The 17,619-nt window shown below is 37.9% G+C and overlaps 4 protein-coding genes across 10 annotated transcripts; 3 read left to right on the top strand and 1 right to left on the bottom strand.

Annotated features, from left to right (window-relative positions):
- The first annotated feature begins 210 nt into the window (after nucleotides 1-210).
- Nucleotides 211-5,667, top strand: LOC137730744 (choline/ethanolaminephosphotransferase 1). 7 transcript variants are annotated; one of them, XM_088687456.1, is made up of 19 exons: nucleotides 211-579; nucleotides 1,002-1,790; nucleotides 1,878-1,928; nucleotides 2,135-2,212; nucleotides 2,356-2,431; nucleotides 2,552-2,574; nucleotides 2,655-2,755; nucleotides 2,953-3,080; nucleotides 3,166-3,234; nucleotides 3,499-3,568; nucleotides 3,819-3,882; nucleotides 3,968-4,008; nucleotides 4,117-4,201; nucleotides 4,386-4,448; nucleotides 4,631-4,689; nucleotides 4,805-4,857; nucleotides 4,998-5,070; nucleotides 5,292-5,336; nucleotides 5,446-5,667. In XM_088687456.1, exons 2-18 carry the CDS (start codon nucleotides 1,788-1,790, stop codon nucleotides 5,311-5,313), a joined length of 1,059 nt encoding a protein of 352 aa, XP_088543582.1. In that variant the 5' UTR covers nucleotides 211-579; nucleotides 1,002-1,787; the 3' UTR covers nucleotides 5,314-5,336; nucleotides 5,446-5,667. The 7 variants fall into 7 exon arrangements, with proteins under 7 accessions (XP_088543582.1, XP_068325804.1, XP_088543579.1 ...); XM_068469703.2 differs by having other exon boundaries at nucleotides 2,953-3,047; XM_068469704.2 differs by having other exon boundaries at nucleotides 441-579; nucleotides 1,002-1,205; nucleotides 1,781-1,790; nucleotides 2,953-3,047; nucleotides 5,292-5,609.
- A 58-nt stretch (nucleotides 5,668-5,725) lies between these two features.
- On the bottom strand, nucleotides 5,726-8,179 carry LOC137730746 (uncharacterized). Its single transcript, XM_068469705.2, has 8 exons — nucleotides 7,734-8,179; nucleotides 7,170-7,250; nucleotides 7,018-7,077; nucleotides 6,662-6,705; nucleotides 6,509-6,551; nucleotides 6,324-6,395; nucleotides 6,136-6,237; nucleotides 5,726-6,055 (listed from the first exon to the last, which is right to left on the bottom strand). Exons 1-8 carry the CDS (start codon nucleotides 8,085-8,087, stop codon nucleotides 5,936-5,938), a joined length of 876 nt encoding a protein of 291 aa, XP_068325806.1. The 5' UTR covers nucleotides 8,088-8,179; the 3' UTR covers nucleotides 5,726-5,935.
- Nucleotides 8,180-12,085: 3,906 nt separating this feature from the next.
- LOC137731314 (uncharacterized) lies at nucleotides 12,086-14,177 on the top strand. The gene has a single exon (XM_068470412.2). The coding sequence runs from the start codon at nucleotides 12,634-12,636 to the stop codon at nucleotides 13,819-13,821; it is 1,188 nt and encodes a 395-aa protein (XP_068326513.1). The 5' UTR covers nucleotides 12,086-12,633; the 3' UTR covers nucleotides 13,822-14,177.
- Nucleotides 14,178-15,733: 1,556 nt separating this feature from the next.
- LOC137732568 (uncharacterized) lies at nucleotides 15,734-17,396 on the top strand. Its single transcript, XM_068471885.2, has 2 exons — nucleotides 15,734-16,099; nucleotides 16,304-17,396. The coding sequence occupies exons 1-2, from the start codon at nucleotides 15,786-15,788 to the stop codon at nucleotides 17,175-17,177; spliced, it is 1,188 nt and encodes a 395-aa protein (XP_068327986.1). The 5' UTR covers nucleotides 15,734-15,785; the 3' UTR covers nucleotides 17,178-17,396.
- The last annotated feature ends 223 nt before the right edge of the window (nucleotides 17,397-17,619 follow it).

Raw genomic sequence — 17,619 nt, forward strand, 5'->3', positions numbered from 1 at the left:
AAAACAATGTTACATGTGATGTTAGTGACGTGATATCCGCATAATTTGGGTTACAAGAGAGATTTGTCATTGTGCCGAAAACATAGCTTAATATATTAAATGTCATAACACAAGTGATTGTAGACTTAAAAAGCAAAAAATTCAATTATTTGTATCATGACATTTGATATACGAAATGTACTTCTCGCACACTGAAAAATTTATCCCGTTGCAGAGAGCTTTTTTTAAAGTGATTTTTGAGCTATGAGAATCTTGACTAGAACCCCACGTCTTAGGTTCCCACATCTCCCAAAAGTATTGAAGAAATAAACGGGGTGAGGAGAAACAGCTCATCACTGACACGACCCGACCACACCTCCACGCTCAGACCACGGTTGGCGTTGGAGCCACTCGGTCACTGCCGACGATCACAGATTCGCACCGCCTTATGATCCTTCCTATAAAAATTTGATTAAAAAAAGGTCACTTTACCCAGAAAAAATCTACATTTTCCCCTTTTCTCTTTTGTTTCCGGCCAGCCGCTCATTTGCAGAACAACTCCCTTTCTCTGTTGAACCAACGATCTCAAGTTTCAAACAGGTAAACATTTTTTTTTTAAATTTAAATTTAGATTTTGTTTGTTCTTCTCGCGTTTCTCTGATCTGCTTCATTTGTCTGATTTGCAATTGATTTTGTGAATTTAGATCCGTGCATCATATATATCTACCATCCCATCCTCCCATTTTTTTGGGTACTTAATTTTATTCACAAAGTTTAGAGCTTTGAATGTTTTCTTTCTGTTTTGGAGAAAATATCTACTGGGTTGTATTCTTTCATTGTTTCTGCATTCTGGGCATTACCTAGGTGAGATGATTAATGTGTTGAATCACAAAAATTTGAATTTGGATTTTCATGTTGATCCAATTATCTTGGGGGCAAGTTTACAAGCATGTATGATTGTATTCAGTGATGGGTTTGTTCAGATGCGTGGATTGAGTTATTTCAGTTTGTTTTGATAGCAGGTTGGTTGTACTGAGGCTTATTTGGATTTTGTTTCGAAGCGAAAAATCGAAGCTTTATTTGGAAGAGATGGGGTATATTGGGGCACATGGTGTGGCTGCTTTGCATAAATACAAGTACAGTGGCGTGGATCACTCTTACACTGCCAAATATGTCTTGCAACCCTTTTGGAGTAGCTTCGTTAAAATCTTTCCTCTTTGGATGCCGTAAGTTTCTTAATCTTCTTCTATGATTTTATTGATTACTGAGTGTTATGATTGACTGAAGTTAAATTTATATACTCTTCTCTTTGGCTTTAATTGGTGGGTAAGGTCATGAGTTTTCTGGTGTTATAAGCGCTTATGTTTTGTTCTCGAATTTAGGTGCATAAGTTTTCTGTTTTAGTAGTTTCTGCTGAGTTTATCTTGGATTTATGTTATTCACTAGTCTACGTTTGATACATTTATTTTAAGAAAACTTCCAAATAGACAAGGCTGACAAGCAAACATTTGTAGTTTGCACGTCGAGTTCGAGATCTTTAGCTGACTTACTTCATGTAAATTTACAAACCCAGCGATATGCAGCTCTATTTTGCTTAGAAGATGTATACTTCCTTTAGTTGATATTGCGGACTTACAAGAATGAAAATTCATAGCATTTATTTTTCTGAGACTAGATAATCTCTCCTTAACTGATTATGATTTTTAACATCACCTGTTTGTGATTTTTGCTGATGTTTGCTAACGTTTTTCCTTTTTTCCTTGGTTTCTTCCCACGCTTCCGTTTCTGACTTTTTCTTCAGGCCCAACATGGTAGAGTGACCTTTACTCCAAACTATGCTTAATCATTTTTTGAAACTGTTGCCTTTTCATTGATGATTATGCTTTATTTTTTGCCAGATAACTTTAACAGGATTCATGTTCTTGCTCACATCCGCTCTGCTTGGCTATGTGAGTGGTTTTTTCTTATCATCTTTTAATTTTCTGCTGTTAGGTTTTCCTGTTTATAATGCTAATCTTTTAACTCAAGCTTCACATTTAGTTTTAAAAATGTTCACATTTATCTTTTACTCGGGTTACGGTGTGCATGATGCTTAAAATGGGAATGTTATTACTTAGTAAGCTTCCCATGAATTTGTGTTATGTGTTTTTCCCAGATATATTCACCACGACTGGATTCAGCTCCTCCTAGATGGGTTAATTTCACTCATGGATTGCTACTTTTCTTATACCAGGTTTGCTTAAATACATCCAAGCAGAGTTGCCTTTGATTTTTCTGCGGTGTCCTCTTTATTGTTACACATTGCTATTCTATTTCTATCTTCATTGTCTCATTTTCTATCACTTTCCTGTTTGACCTTTTTCACAAAAATCTTAGACCTTTGATGCCGTTGATGGGAAACAAGCAAGACGGACAAATTCGTCAAGTCCACTGGGGGAACTTTTTGACCATGGTAATGCACTGCTATCATGTTTTTTTTTTTTTTTTTTTTTAATTCCTTCTTCTATTGCCTTTGTACATTCACAATTGAATATTGATGATTTATATTCTGGCGGATCTCAATGAATTGCAGGTTGTGATGCCCTTGCCTGTGCGGTATGTGTCTTCGTCTTTTCTGGTCATTTGGTACCCTGGAATTCAAGTTTCTCTTTCATGTTTTATATGTGTTTGTTTAGTTCGAAGCATTGGCCTTTGGAAGTACTGCGATGTGTGGAAGATCTACTTTCTGGTTCTGGGTGATTTCAGCTGTTCCATTTTACTTTGCTACTTGGGAGTCGTAAGTTGTCCAGCTGAGTTTGATTTTGTTATTAGTCATTCGGGAATATACCAACTTTTTTTTTTCTTGGGGAAAGGAGTGGGGGAGTGGGTTGATTCGATATGCTAGCATATAAGTTTGTTCACTCCATGACCCTGCAAAGAATATTTCATATGCAAAAATAGAATGTGTTCTGATTTATGACTTTGTTGATCCAGTTACTTTACCAATACCCTAATCCTTCCTGCTGTTAATGGACCCACGGAGGGTCTAATGCTGATATATTTTGCCCATTTTTTCACAGCTATCGTTGGTAAACTCCTAATTTCATTCTGCTACTCAACTTGTATGTACAGCTTGAAGATAACTTCTAAACCAATATCTAAAAACTCTTCTTTTCTCTAAGTACATTTATTTCTTTACATTTTCAGGTTCTGAGTGGTGGGCTCTACAATTTGGAAAGTCTTTGCCTTTTCTGAGTTGGGTCCCCGTTCTTAGTGGTAAGGCTGAGCCTAATTTAATTGATACCATACAAGTGATATTTGGCATCAAACACTACATTTTGCGAGACTTCACTGCATGCTATATTTCCATATTTAATTTGCAGTACCTATCTATATAGAGCTCAATGTCTCTTTGAAATGTATGCGGTTTGATTACCTTTTTTATATTTGTTGTGGATGACTATTTCTTTGGCTGCTTCACAACATATACTACTTCCATTGCAGTTGGTCTGAAATTTAATTCCTTTTTTTTTACTTCAGAAATCCCAACATACAAAGCTGTGTTGTATCTAATGATAGCTTTTGCTGTCATCCCAACGCTCACATTCAAGTATGTAATTTTCTGTTCCCTAATTTTTTGAAATTTGAGTCTAACTTTCTCATGTGTAATAATTCTTTCTGTTTTTTCTATTATAACTTAATCCTGAGCTCTTAATACATGTATCATGACTTTTTCAAAGTTTACCACTTCCCCAAACTATTCATGTGTCAGAGGCTCGGAGATCACGTATAAACTTAAGAATAGTCCTTTGAAGGCCATTAGACACTTGGACCTTATGTTGGATTATGCTTGTGTGCAGTGTGTCCAATGTTCATAAGGTTGTTCAAGCAAGGAAAGCAAGTATGCTATTGGCACTGGCAATGGTATTGCTTTTTTCTTTTGGATTTTATGTTAGCTCTAGACACTTGATTGGCCTAATAATGGGTGTTTCATGTTGTTTCCTCTCAGATTTACCCTTTTGTAGTCCTTTTGGTAGGAGTTTTGGCATGGTATGTCTTTATACTTTGCATCCACCCCCGTTTTTTTCCCTTAAAATTCTTGCTATTGTTTTATTTCTTTTAAAAAATGGTTGCAAAGTAGTAATAATTTATTTGCAGGGGTTACTTGTCACCAGCTGACATTATGGGGAACTATCCACATTTAGTCGTTCTGGGAAGTGGGCTTGCTTTTGGGTACCTTGTGGTAAGATATCCGTGTTTGTTTTTAACTGTATCTTTTGAAAGTGTGGTTTGTCCATCTCGAATGTAATTGCTTACTATCGGTGCTGTGAGTGTGCTAGATTTCCAATGTCGTTCTAAGGGGTTTTGTAGACAACCAAATTGTTTATTCTACCATTGTTGTTGAAAGGAAAGCTCTGTTTTGGCAGGGAAGATTGATTCTTGCGCACTTGTGTGATGAGCCAAAGGGTTTGAAAACTGGAATGTGCATGGTATGTAACAATCCCAAAACTGCTGGAAATTTACGGTCTGTTGAGTGTGTTATTCTGGAAACGCTGAAATAGCAGCATCATATTTCTCAGAATTGGTTAATATCGACAACTTCTGCATGGTTTTTTTTTATAATTCAAGACCAGATTATATTACCAACTTCAATATTTATTATTCTGTGCAGTCATTGTTGTATCTTCCATTTGCCATTGCAAATGCACTCACAGCTAAACTGAACGATGGGTATGTTGTATTTGATATAATGTCGTGAGCTCTTTAAGTAAAAACGTGATTCTTCTGTTCTTGATAGTCTAGATGTTTCTGATTTCTTGAACTTCTGTGTACCTTTTTGTTGCAGAGTTCCTTTGGTTGATGAGAGCTTGGTTCTTCTTGGTTACTGTGCATTTACAGGTATGGCAATTTGTTATGAAGGTCCGCGTATTGGAAATACATGACACACTACCATTTTTATGGATGTAGTACGTACTTACGAATTTCATTACATGGCACCATGCCTCATGGCTGAATTTCACTTTTTTTTCTGAATGCAGCGACGCTCTATCTTCACTTTGCAACGTCAGTCGTTCACGAGATCACAACAGCCTTGGGAATCTATTGCTTTAGGTGAGAATGTGTGTTTCATTCAAAATCGAAGCATGTTACTCACCAAGTCCAAATAATTTTTTGACCAATACAGCCTGAAATTTGATTGAGCAGTGTTCTGTGCTCATTCTTTCACCTAGACGACAGTTTGCTTCTGTTCACCGAGTTTTGTTCCTTTTCTTTGGAGTGCCAATTGATACCGTACTTTTGATCCTAACTTGCGGTTTCTTGTTGAATTACAGGATAACTAGGAAGGAAGCTTGAGTGATGCTGGTGTCAACTTTAGGGTACCTTTTATTCTCGGTTCATGTATTGTTACGATAAATATAACATTAGAAATACTGACATTGCATCCATTTTCTCCTTTCTCGACGTCTTTTTCAATTTTTGTTTCAGCCCTGCGGGCTAAGTCGAGAATGATGCAGCTCGAGCGAGGTTTCTCGTCGGTATAATTTTGCTAAGATGAGCGCATAGAGTGATTAAAATCCATTTCAATTCATTCTTGCTGTTGTATAAGATTACGTTTTGTTTCTTTCCGAATAGAGTTACCGATTTAGGCATATTTTCTCTTCGCTTTGATGCATCATTTGAAATTTATGCAAGTACCAAGTTTGAGCATCCGATGGTGTCCGCTTTTTCTTCTCTTTCACCTCCGTCTATTCGATGATAACAAAGGGAAAAAAGTCGCAAAATGCGAGCAGTGGCTATCGACGTTTGCCTGTTTTCGATACAAAACGTAGTTTTATGTTTACATGACAGGAATGTAATCAAACAATGACGACTAATGTGACGATACGTGATACTGAATCTTCGCCACGGTCTCACTTACAGAAACGAAACCAAAGTTGCGGTTTTTTTTCCGACCTATAACATATGGGAAGTCAAATTATATAGCCTTCTCCAGCCATCTTGGCAATCGTAACGATGCTTTCATCCCGAGCCTCGTAAGGAACACGGAATACAATAGGTGGAGCAAGAACATGAAGGATCCGCTATTAATAAACACCTGTTACAAATATAAAGCCTTAATACTTCAGGATATAAAGAGCGTGCGTGTGCGAGAGAGAGAGAGAGAGAGAGAGATACCAGAGTACCAAATAAGGCATAAATCGCTTCCATTGACGGGACTGAATAGATGCCCGATGCAGTAAATATGAATGTTAGGGAAGCATGAATGTTTATAGTGATCTGCAAGCAAACCAAATCACAAACAAAAAACATATCAAATCTCGGTACTGCATAAAACGAATATCAAACAAAGGATAATTAATTACCAAAGCAAGTATGTTTTCACTTATCAAGAATGACAATATCAAGACATACCCTACAGCACCCAGTGATCGAACCTGCACACATAATAAAACTGTTACCATCAACTAAAGCGCTTTAACTGGTTAAGAGACAACCACTGCTTCGAACAGATTCAATGAACTTTGGGGGATAAGGGAGAAAACATTACAATTGTGCACAAGAAAATTGAAAGACACCAGTTTGCTCCTAACCTGAGAAATTGAAACATAACAGTTAAAACTGAAGTAGACTCACTGTAAAACCGTGATGTCAAAAAAGTAATCCGTAGCCACTGCGTAAACTAATTTGAATCACTTCATACCTCCATAAACTTCCCATTGTAAAACCAACCAAACCGTGCTTTAGCTGCACAAGATAATTAATTAGCATGTTAAGTGCAAATCATACGGTTCTCACCAAAATTTTTAAGAAAAAAAAGTTCAAAGTAAAAGCGACAGTGGCTAGAACAACAATGAACTAGCCAGTCCACCTTGGTCAATCGGTATGGATCACTAATCTGGAATGGTTTGAGAACTATGAAATTATCTCAGCTATTCTATGAGAGGAGAGATTCCCAAGTATTAAGAAGCAACTTTTTTGAACACGAAGAATCAGAAAATTGTCATACATACTAATTCACAATAATGAGAACAACAACAGGACAGATAGCACGCTCACCAAATAGGTTAAAGCTTTCACCGGACCAGACAAGACTAGCAATAGCATAGTTGTTGCAACCTAACACGATCAGAAAACAATGGCAATTATGTAATGAAAACACCACATCAATCTCTAAGTTTAAACATGGTGGGTCATTGATGATCACAAACCATAGTTTTTCTTCCAGTAGCGATGCCCCACCTCATTGAGGTGATCACTATCGGCAGCGAGAAGAAGCAGCCAAAGTAATCCTGCACGAAAACCAAACCTTTTTAAGATAACCTATACTAGAATGCATAACCTCTCGTTAGCCCTATGCCTCTTAGGCTCTTATCATTACGTCTTCCACCACTAGCAGGCGTTTTCCGAAAACATCACAGATAATCACAGCGAAGTTCTTGCATAACCCAACATGAGTACACTAGTTACACACTCAAATTCATACCAAAAACAAAAGAAATTGAAAAATTAACTTATGAGGATTTAAACGTTAGAACCAAATAGCTATCATACAGTTCAAAACTTGTTTTTGTATATCTCTGCAACCAATCAAAGATTGAAACAATGTAGCCTAATACCAACTGAAGAACTACAAATATGAAAAGGCTGCTCCTTTATAACGCAAGAACAGTAACAAAAACACCATAGATTACAAAATCTACAAAATTAAAACTGTTAATTTGGGTTTTTCTCTAAATTATCAGAAAGCCAAATTTCAGTCCAACCCAACGAACCTCAATTGCGAGAGAATTGCTGAGGAAGTACACCAGGCCAGTGAGAGCAGCAAACATGGAGCACTCCACCAACGCTAACGTCTTCTTATAAACGACGCCGTCCGGCGACAAGTCTTCGAGCTCGGTCGAAATTTCAGTGCTTTCTTCCTCATTTCTACAAAGCGACGACGTTTGGATTCCTGCTGCCCTGAGAAATTTGCAGGGGGGGTTGGATAGCAAAATTGGGGAAGACGAAAAGGGGTTCGGCTTGGGGGAAAATTTGACAGTTTGAGAGGTGGGAGAGAGAGAGTGGAGAGGGGTAGTTTGGGAAATGAGGAAAGGTGGGGGGAGGTGGTGGACTTGCAGAGGAATCATGGAGATGGAGGTCACAGAGAGAGAAGCTCGAGAGCGGGAGAGAAGCTTTAGATTGGGCTTAATGGGCCGTCAAAATTTTGGGCTGGTTTAGTCCGGTTTGGGTGTGAATCTTTTATATTTATTTTAAGGGTTCTATGAGCGTTGTGCACCCCATAATTTGATCAATGCACTCATTACCTTATTGCACTGATTTAATAATTTAAAAAATCTTGTAACAAAAAAATAATTTACAGAAATCAAAGAGATTAAATAATAGAAGGAGCAATATAATTTTTTGGACATTGTATGATTTGTATCTCAATCATTGGATTCTTGATGAATTAGATATTGTAGTTTTACACAGTAACATTAGCTGAAAATGTGGTATGAATAATATTATTCATTTCACACGAGCTGAAAATTCTTTTCAAACAAAACATTAAAAAAAATTGTTCAAATTGAATGTTAAAAAATTATTAAATCTTTGCTTTGTTGGATGTGGGGCGCACAGGAAAGGATATAATTAATAACGAGGATTTTTCGAGGTAAGTCGGAGTGGTTTTGAATGAAGATAAAATGAGAGATAATAGGTTAAGGCTTTTGGGCATGTGAACTGAAGACCTACAAATGATTTGATTAGAAAATACGACTATGAGACGAAGTCTCTGGACAAACAGGGTAGACGAAGATATAGGAAGACTTGGAAATAGACTTTAAGAAAAGGTATGAGCACTTGGAACTAATGGAAGACTTGACGTAAAATCGAGCGTAATGTTGTTCTAGAATTTATATAATCGACGTCAATTAGTAAGATAAGACTTGATTATTGTTGTTGTTGTAGACTCTTTTTCCTTTTTATGAAAAATGAAAATTTATAAAAAGGAAATTTGGGTACAACGTTCAAGCTAAGCATTGAATAATTAGGAAAAGCTTGGGCAAAAGCACATGGGAAAGAAAGTGCATGTCAGACAAGAAGCATGTTTCTATAAAATCTGCAGGTAAAATTTGTACCTAATCATAGGCGTATTCAAAACAAAAGCAATCTTATGATCCCAAAACATCATTAATTTGCAGCACAACAAAATAATTATTCGAGGCAGCAGAGCAATGGAAAACATCATGATTACCACAATTCCAACATTCTCTTGTTTTTTGTTAAATTAAATTAAAGAAAACATTCTTTTGGTATATAATTGTTTGTGTCCCAATCCTTGCAAGGGGATCTGCATGCCTTGGGCGTGCGACCTTTGCTATTATTTCCACCTCCATTTTTCTTTCTGCTATTGGTTTTGTTAGAGAGAGGAGAAATAACATTGGAACGGGATGTGAGTGTGACAGTATCTAAAATCAATTATGTGATATATATGGCTAAAATTTATCATGTGTCGTCAAGTGTTTTATTTTACTTATATAACATCGAGTGATTGTTTTAGAATATTGCTCCTTTTTTGTAACATAACATTTAGGTGGAGGAGAAGCTACCCCATCCTGGGGCTAGGACGTAACACAAGCCTTTTTTAGGACTTAGAGAGGGGGTCTTGGCCCCTTTTTTTATTTTTACAGATCGCCAACTAAGATGGATTGTCAGCAAAGTGACTCGAACCTAGGTTTTGGTCTACCGAAGAAAATGATCCTTACCAACTCAATCATCCCTTGTTGGTTAACATTGCTCTATTTTTTAACATTCTAGTTGCATGTAAAATTTTCTCCAACTCAAGTGTAGGATTAAGTTCAACAAAAGTAAGACACGCAATTTGACTTAATGAAGTTGTTTTCTCCGTCTTCCATTTGTTGTTTTCTTTCTGTTTTCTTGTGTGCTTCAAATTTAGGTAGGACTAAAAGGGATTTGTACCTAACTCATATTCCAATTCCATGTCAAATCATTTTCTAACAGTTAATCAGATGGAGATTGAAGCTTAACCAACTTTATTGGACTTCTCCATAATTAGACTCAAATTCCAGGTTTGAAATGCAACATAAATTATAAAAAATTTCGTGCTTGTGACAATATGTCCCGCAAGAGGCACTAATTAAGTGAAATTTATTTTCACTAATTAAGTGCAACATAAATTATTTTCACTAATTAAGTGAAAATAAGCTTCTTTATTTATTTTTTATTTTTTATTTTTATGAAAATTGAGTGTCGCTAGACTAAATTATCATAATTATTATTTGTAGGATAAAATTTTGAGTAAAGTTCTAGACCATGTTATCCGTAGATCAAATCTTACAAAAGTGTAATACTTATATTTACTAGGTTTAGCGCTTATACTAAAAGTTTATCACCACATAAACACAAACAGACGATGAAGATCGATCCAAGGAGGAACACGACAAATTCTGATCACATACGATGATGCCACATGTAAAAGGTTGTGATGATGAAATAGTATGAATGTGAGTTTACACACAAAAAAGGGTCCCGCGATTATGTTCATGAGTTGTGAAGAGACGTGAATGTGAATCTCAGCTACTCCAACCCTCCACGGCACGTCAAACCCCATTTCATTTGCTTCTGTTTTTCATTGTTTGTTTGATGCATACACAAACCGGAATCACAAAAAATAACTTGTGAAAAACGAATTTACTGTCATATAATATTTTAGTTTAGTAAACAAGAAGTCAAAATGACCATAAATCGGTTTTATAGAATTCATCTTATAACACTCGGGTGTGAATCCATCTTGAGGCAAAGTTGATCAACTGACCCACACAAGCTGAGAAATCTTACATGAAAAGGTGGGTGTTGCCCTTTGAACCTTGAAGGTTATCTTCCAACTGCTCTACGAATTGCCTCTATGAGCTTGGAGAGAGCACTGCTAGTCTCATGCTTCTATGTGTGTTGCTATGTGCATTTGTTGATATACTCACTCGGCATATGTTGATATTTGTTGGTATGCTTGCTTAAAAGCTATTGACATTAGTCGACGTACCCATTCTAAAGTTTTTATCATCTATCGATAAGCGTGCAATATGACTTGACAAATAACTTCAGCTTTCCAAAGCTCGATGCAATATTAATTTGCATGCTATTTCGTCAAAATTTTTGATGCGGCTTTCTTACTAACCCCCAATAATATTTCCTGATTCCGCCGCCCATTACAATCAAACGTGACTGATGCAACCATTATAGTCGGCATTCAACGTATGGCTTTGCGACTTTGAAGCCTAACCAGGTTTTAGAGCGTAGCATGCTTCGCATCAGCATGGATGCTAATGCAGCCTAACGTATCATTGTCGTTTATTTTTGTAGTAAATGGTGTCAACGACATAGGTAGAGTTGTCGGTGGTACACGTGGGCAACATCCACAAGAAAAAGACATGGGAGGAGATTGTGTCTTGATGAATGATTGTAGAATGTCAAAAGCATGCGGACAAATGAGTATGCGTGCTTCACTCATGTTCCACTCTCACTTCTCTTATGGAATAAACAAATTTACCATCAATTTAATTAGTATGGCACTATGATTTATACAATTGAGTAATATTACGACCAGTCGTTAATTAGTGTCACATCTCACATCAACACTCAATAGATAAGATTGATTCACACGCGAGAATATTATCTTAATATAATTTATAATGGAGTTTCTAGTTGCACTCACACATAAATAATTTTTTACTGTCAAATGCATGTGAAATCCATAATGCATCAAACACGAATAAACGTAAGTACGTGACACAATCCTCCAGTATAATTTACCAGTTAATTGAAAAACAGGTAAATCTTGCACCAATAAAGGAGAGGGGGGGGTATGAAAACCTTGAGGGAAAAAAAGAAGTTGACGAAACAGATTGAAAAGCTTGATGGATTTATAGACCTTATGATCTATAGACTTTACTTGCAATAAGAAGCATGGCTATATATCTATAATTTTATATGTCGAGTGAAGAACGGTGGCTTTGGTGGGTCTGGTAAAGCACTGAACTGATGGTATAAACAGGATTGAAATCCTTTTCGAATTTTGCACTATGGAACTCGCGAATCAAATAATTCGGATCGTTCAATTTAAATTTTGTGGTTCCTCTTTTAAATTGTCTGTATTGCTCGAATCGTGGGCCTCTAGAGTGTGAGATCCGAAGAGAATCTTATAAGGTATTAGCAAATGCACGCAGAAACAGTAGAAATTTATGAAAAAGTAACTTCACTGATTTTACTCGAGTTTGCTGTAAAATTCACTTCCCTACACAATAATGCCTGCAGGGGGGGCTTTAGTGCTTTTCTTGCATCACTCCTTTTTCTTCCCTCCCACTGTTTTTCAGGAAAGCAAAACGTAAAGTTGACGCCTCCTACTCCCTCCCATCTATCAATTCAATCCAATTCAATTTCCCATTCAATCACTCCAAAAATCTCACAGCCATTCTTGGTTTACTTGAACTTCCCAAAAAACCCTCCTCACCATTCTTTCAAATTCAAGTCCCGCATAGCTTTTTGGAGCTGGCATTCGATCTTTCTTCAAAATCCCATCAAAATTTTATATTTTTCTCACATACCCTTTTTCTTTTGAAGCTTTATCTTCTCAGAGATCGAAGCTTTATTATTGTTCCTTGAAGTGGCGGAGAAGCCATGAAAGAGAGAGGCAAAGCTGTGGAAACAGCTCACGACAATATCGACATGGAGTACTACTCTTCGTCCGAAATGCCGTGTCGAAGACACCCAAATTCGTCTTCCGTGGGGATATGCGCATTCTGTCTAAAAGATCGTCTACTCCAGCTGGTCTGCTCCGACTGTGGCGAGCAGCGCCTCTCCTCCTGCTCCTGCTCCGCCGTCTCGTCAAACCGCAACTCCACCGTGGAGGTTGGCAGCGTCGGCAGAGTCTCGTTTCTGATCGAGAACGAAAAGCACGAGTCTTTACAAAAACCCAACAAAACCCAAGAGAAAGAAGACGTCGTGGTGCTCCGGAGAAGCAGCAGCAGCTGCGTCGAGATCAAGAAAAGTAATTTTTGGAGATTTGGGAGGTTTTTTCGGAAGAAGAGATCGGAAAAAGATGGTGGGAATACGAGTGTTGGTGGGTTTGATGAGAAAAGTGAGATGTGGCTGGTGGATCATATGGGGGTGTCGAGATCAAGGTCTCTCTGCAGTTTCAGAGGTGGGGCACTCTTAGGATCGGAGGACGGCGGGGAACATTTGATGGTTTCCGCCGCCAGGAGCTCCATTTCTGCTGCGAGAAGCTCGAGCGTTACTACTGCCGGAATGGTTCTGGATTCTGGAAGAAAGAGTGGATTTAGTGAAGGGAGAAAGAGTGGATTTAGTGAAGGTAGAAAGAGTGGGTTTAGTGAGGGGAGAAAGAGTGGATTCAGTGAAGGGAGAAGGAGCGGATTTAGTGAAGCGGAGCCGAGAAAAAGCGGTTTCGATGGTGAGAAGAAAGATGAAGTTGTAGGGTTTACCGGGGCAACGAAACGCGTTTTTTCGCTGAAGGAGAGTGATTTCGGTATGGATGAATCGGGGTTTATCGATTTGAAGCTCGATTACGCGGCGGATTCGAAGCCGGAGTTTTCTGGCATGAGGATGAGGAGCATTGCAGATGGAGAGACTGTTTTTGGGAGCATGAGAAGGAGTGAGTTTGTGGGAGGTGAATGTGATGAGGGATCATTTGGTATTTACAGGCATGGTGGTTCTTGTAGATTGACAGTGGATGAGAGGGGGATAAAGAGGGGGAGGAAAAGTTTGAAGGGATGGAGGTGGATTTTCAGGCATCATCCAAGCTGGGGAAGTAGTAGGAAGAAAGATGAAGATTTAATGTTCAAAACTTAACTGTGTCTTTCTGTGCTTTACAAAAATAATGTTTGTTCGTTTGATTTTCTTGAAGCCCTCCATTTGTAGTTAGTCACTAGTTACACATTTACTGCCAAGATTTTCCCCTTTGTATTTATGTTGATGTTGGTGAATGCTAAAAGGATGTAGCTCATACTAAATGAGACATTGCAGAAGTCGGTTAGGTCAGTCCGTCGAGACAGGTAGTCCGTCTCATCCTCATTCATTACATACCGCCTTGTCCAAAGATAAATTAGGTTTGCAGAACATAAAAACAAAGAAAGAAAGCAAAGGTCTTGTAAATTTTCAGCTTATATTGATGCTGCTTTACTGATTAAATGGTATTAATTACTTCAGATCAGAGTGTTTTGAAATATTTATGTGTAGACCGAGTAGGTTTCAGAAATGCATATATTTGCCTGGATCTTATAAAGTTGTAACCTTTGGAATTTCAGGGACACCAAAAAGAGCATGTCCCCTTTTCTTTTTCTCCATTTATCAATAAAGGATGGTTGGCCCAAGATAAAATGCATAGCCAGAGAAAGAAGAGATTGTCTTTTTTCAACTTTTTGATGGATGCAACCAGGACTTGCTGTAATCAGACAGGGACTAGTCACTGGTCCTCATGCGAAGTTGAATGTTGGGTCACACTTGCATAAGATCCATTGTTTTGCTTTGGAAGCAACAACGGAGTCTTGTAGTTGAAGAATTTGGGTTGGGCTGTTTGACCACCTAGCTTGTCGACTCTCTTACAAAAGAATGGCTCTCAAGGGTCCAGCACTTAAACGTCTAGACGAGGCGGAGGCAGGCTTAGGTTTTTTTTCTTTAAAATTATGAAATTTGTTATATAATATATAAATAAATATTTATTCATGTTTAAAAAAAAATAAAATAAAACATAATCGTATTAGGATACATAAATTACAAAATATAATACAAAATAAAAGTTATAAATTTTTTGTTTAAGTGAAAGTCGCAAGTTAGGCGGAAGCCTAGATAGATCTAGGCGCTATTTCTTAGTTTTTAAACGCTTAAGAATTTATCGTGACCGTGTTGAGCCGCCTAGCGCCTAAAGGCTTAGGTAGGAATTTTTAGACCATTCATGCAACTTTTGATGCATACAGATTAGCTGGATGGTTGAATTGCCTACTGAGAACTAGTCCGACACACCCCACAAAAGAATGACCTTACTGTATTGGGGTACTGTTCAACCTTATGCAAATACAATTTTTAACGCACACGAATTAACTGGATGATCCAATTGTCCTACTAAAGAATTTCTCATCCTGTAAACGTTGAACTTTTATTGTTTAATCTCTTCTAAGAAAATTCTTGAGTCCAACTTCCGGACCACATAACTCGTAGAACACACCTTACGAAAGATACTCGACCTCACACGTTTGTTTCTACTACCATGTAAGGGATGCCGCAAGCAAAAAGCCTTCCTCACAAAAGAACATGCCCAATTCCGGAAAAGGGTCCGGCCCACTTTCGGAAAAGAATCCTCGCCGGATCCTTTTTTAAAGAATTCAATGATCGTGATCGTTCATCGTATATCGTGCGATCAGTTTTCATTATGTACTATTTATATTTAATTTTAAATTTTAAATTTTAAAATGATTTCTGACCGCACGATATACGATAAACGATTACGATCATATGATTTCTATGATCCTTAAAAAAAAATCCGGAAAAGATTCTCTAACCCCAATTTCAACCCACAACAACACCCTTGGCTGCATGCGTTACACGCCTCATCTTATCAAGAACGGAGATTTTCTCACCTAATAATAATTGTCAACATTCAATGGATAAATAAAATATTCAAATAATAATCAAACAAACATTGACCAAGTCAAATGCTAGAAGTCGTTTACCCTCCAAGACAAACTTATAAAGCACAAGAAACCATTTCCCTTTTTTTTCAAAAACAAAGAGAAAAATCAGACTGAAATTTCTGGAAAATGTATGTGACAAGGCGTCTGTCGATGTACAAAAAGTCTCCTGCTGATCTCTCACTGCCTCCGCCGGAGGGTCCAAACTCCGGCATTCTTGTCATCAAAGACGAAGAAACGACATGCTGTTTCGGGTTATCGAATATCGATACGATTAAAGAGCTGCCTCTCCCTCAGAACAAGAGCCTTGAGCTTTACTATGCCGTTGGGTTTTATCCCAACAGAGAGCTTCAGTTCCACAGTGTTTTCTTCATCCCAGTTCTTGGTCAGCCCCTGTCTTCCAACCGCTACTATGCAGTATATCCATTTGGGAAGGATAGAGGGTAAGTTTTTTTTATTCGAGCGATATTCTAATTAATGTAATTTAAATTACTGTAAGATGAATTCGAACACGACTGGAGAAGGATAGTAGAGGATATATCATAACATTTCGTTTCTAAAAAGACACATTCTTGGTCGACACACTGCCTTTGCTAATTGACGTAATGAGGGAGAGTTATAACTTATAGCATGATTTTGTTTTGCAGGGAAGGGTACACAAGCGCAAGCGAGTATTCCATGGACATGGAAACATGCTGCTTCGACAGCTGCACCAACGATGTACTACCGCAACGTTTTGATCCCAATAACATGTATCAGCAATACAAGATTAATCTTCACAAAAAGGTTATCAATATTTCAGGTGGTTTTGTGGCCAGATCAATGGCTAAAGATGGGTTCCCTCCGGAGGCATTGTGGAGGAGAGGGTGGAAACTCACAAGCTCAACATCGCCCGGATTTGAACTAGGTGATGCACCGGGCCTAGACACCGCCCTACGTGCCCGTCTCCCGGATTTTAATTTCCCACTAAAGAATGTGGTTGTAGGGAAATGGTACTGTCCATTCATGTTTGTTAAGGAAGGGACACCGCAAACGTTGATAGACATAAGGAACAGATCAATGTACTATGAAATGACACTTGAGCAGAGGTGGGAAGAAGTATTTGTGAAGGATCATAATTTTCAGTGTGGTGAAGGCAATGCTGCGGGTGTGGATTTTGTTGTGCAAAGCGAAGTGGTTATGGTTGGAGGGAGGGAAGGCAGGTGTGATGAGAAAAATGTGGGGGATGATGGGTTGGTGTTGTATAGGAGTTTGAACAATGTTGGGCGAGAGACAAGGGTAGGGGTGAGTGTAGCAATTTATGAGAGGATGAAGTGGGAGCAAGGGAGGGTTGGGTGGGTGGGGGGAGAAGAAGGGACAGTGAGAGTTGAGAGGGTTGAGGACTATGGAGGGGTGGGTGAGTGGAAGAAGTTGGGATTTTTTGTATTGGTTGAGAGGTTTGCTTTGAAGAGAATGGATGGGAACTTGGTTTTTAGTCATGATTTCAGGCACACTCATCAGATTAGGACTAAATGGGAATGAAATTTTGTCTTTTTTTTTGTGTTCTACATATGCTATTTTTGTATCAAATTTCAGATTTTGCATCCCAAACAAATTTTCAGATGGGGTATTTGAACATTGTTCTAGCTTATGGACTTAGTATGCCTTTTGAAGTACTTTTTTGATTTATGAAAGTGTAAATTTACTTGTATATTACAAACCCATTGATCTAAGAAACGCATTTGAGGAATGTTCACATAATTTTGATCAATGTTGTTTACAATGTCCCATGTTCACACAAAGTGTACATTTACTTATGATCTAATATACAAAAGTAGATAAAAAAAATTTGTCCGACAGTTGAATCAAGTGGACTATTCTACACACTCGCACAAGTCTAAGGTCATCATATTAGAGTATGTACCTACATAGAGTTAAGTGGTACTTAAATATAGAGGATTTCACCTTGTGAGTAGATTAGACA

The sequence above is a fragment of the Pyrus communis genome, chromosome 16 (genome assembly GCF_041283825.1).
Source record: "Pyrus communis isolate YQ-2024b chromosome 16, ASM4128382v1, whole genome shotgun sequence".
Classification (NCBI taxonomy): domain Eukaryota; kingdom Viridiplantae; phylum Streptophyta; class Magnoliopsida; order Rosales; family Rosaceae; genus Pyrus; species Pyrus communis.

What these genes read in the sequence shown, in the direction of transcription:
- LOC137730744 (XM_068469704.2), top strand. Translation starts at nt 1,069, where the DNA reads ATGGGGTATATTGGGGCACATGGTGTGGCTGCTTTGCATAAATACAAG. An exon ending in ATCCCAACGCTCACATTCAA is followed by an intron (nt 3,569 to 3,818) that starts GTATGTAATTTT and finishes GCTTGTGTGCAG; the next exon opens with TGTGTCCAATGTTCATAAGG. An exon ending in TGCTATTGGCACTGGCAATG is followed by an intron (nt 3,883 to 3,967) that starts GTATTGCTTTTT and finishes GTTTCCTCTCAG; the next exon opens with ATTTACCCTTTTGTAGTCCT.
- LOC137730746 (XM_068469705.2), bottom strand. Translation starts at nt 8,087, where the DNA reads ATGATTCCTCTGCAAGTCCACCACCTCCCCCCACCTTTCCTCATTTCC. An exon ending in TGAAAGCTTTAACCTATTTG is followed by an intron (nt 6,706 to 7,017) that starts GTGAGCGTGCTA and finishes TATCTTGTGCAG; the next exon opens with CTAAAGCACGGTTTGGTTGG. An exon ending in ATGCCTTATTTGGTACTCTG is followed by an intron (nt 6,056 to 6,135) that starts GTATCTCTCTCT and finishes TATTTGTAACAG; the next exon opens with GTGTTTATTAATAGCGGATC.
- LOC137731314 (XM_068470412.2), top strand. Translation starts at nt 12,634, where the DNA reads ATGAAAGAGAGAGGCAAAGCTGTGGAAACAGCTCACGACAATATCGAC.
- LOC137732568 (XM_068471885.2), top strand. Translation starts at nt 15,786, where the DNA reads ATGTATGTGACAAGGCGTCTGTCGATGTACAAAAAGTCTCCTGCTGAT. An exon ending in CCATTTGGGAAGGATAGAGG is followed by an intron (nt 16,100 to 16,303) that starts GTAAGTTTTTTT and finishes TTTGTTTTGCAG; the next exon opens with GGAAGGGTACACAAGCGCAA.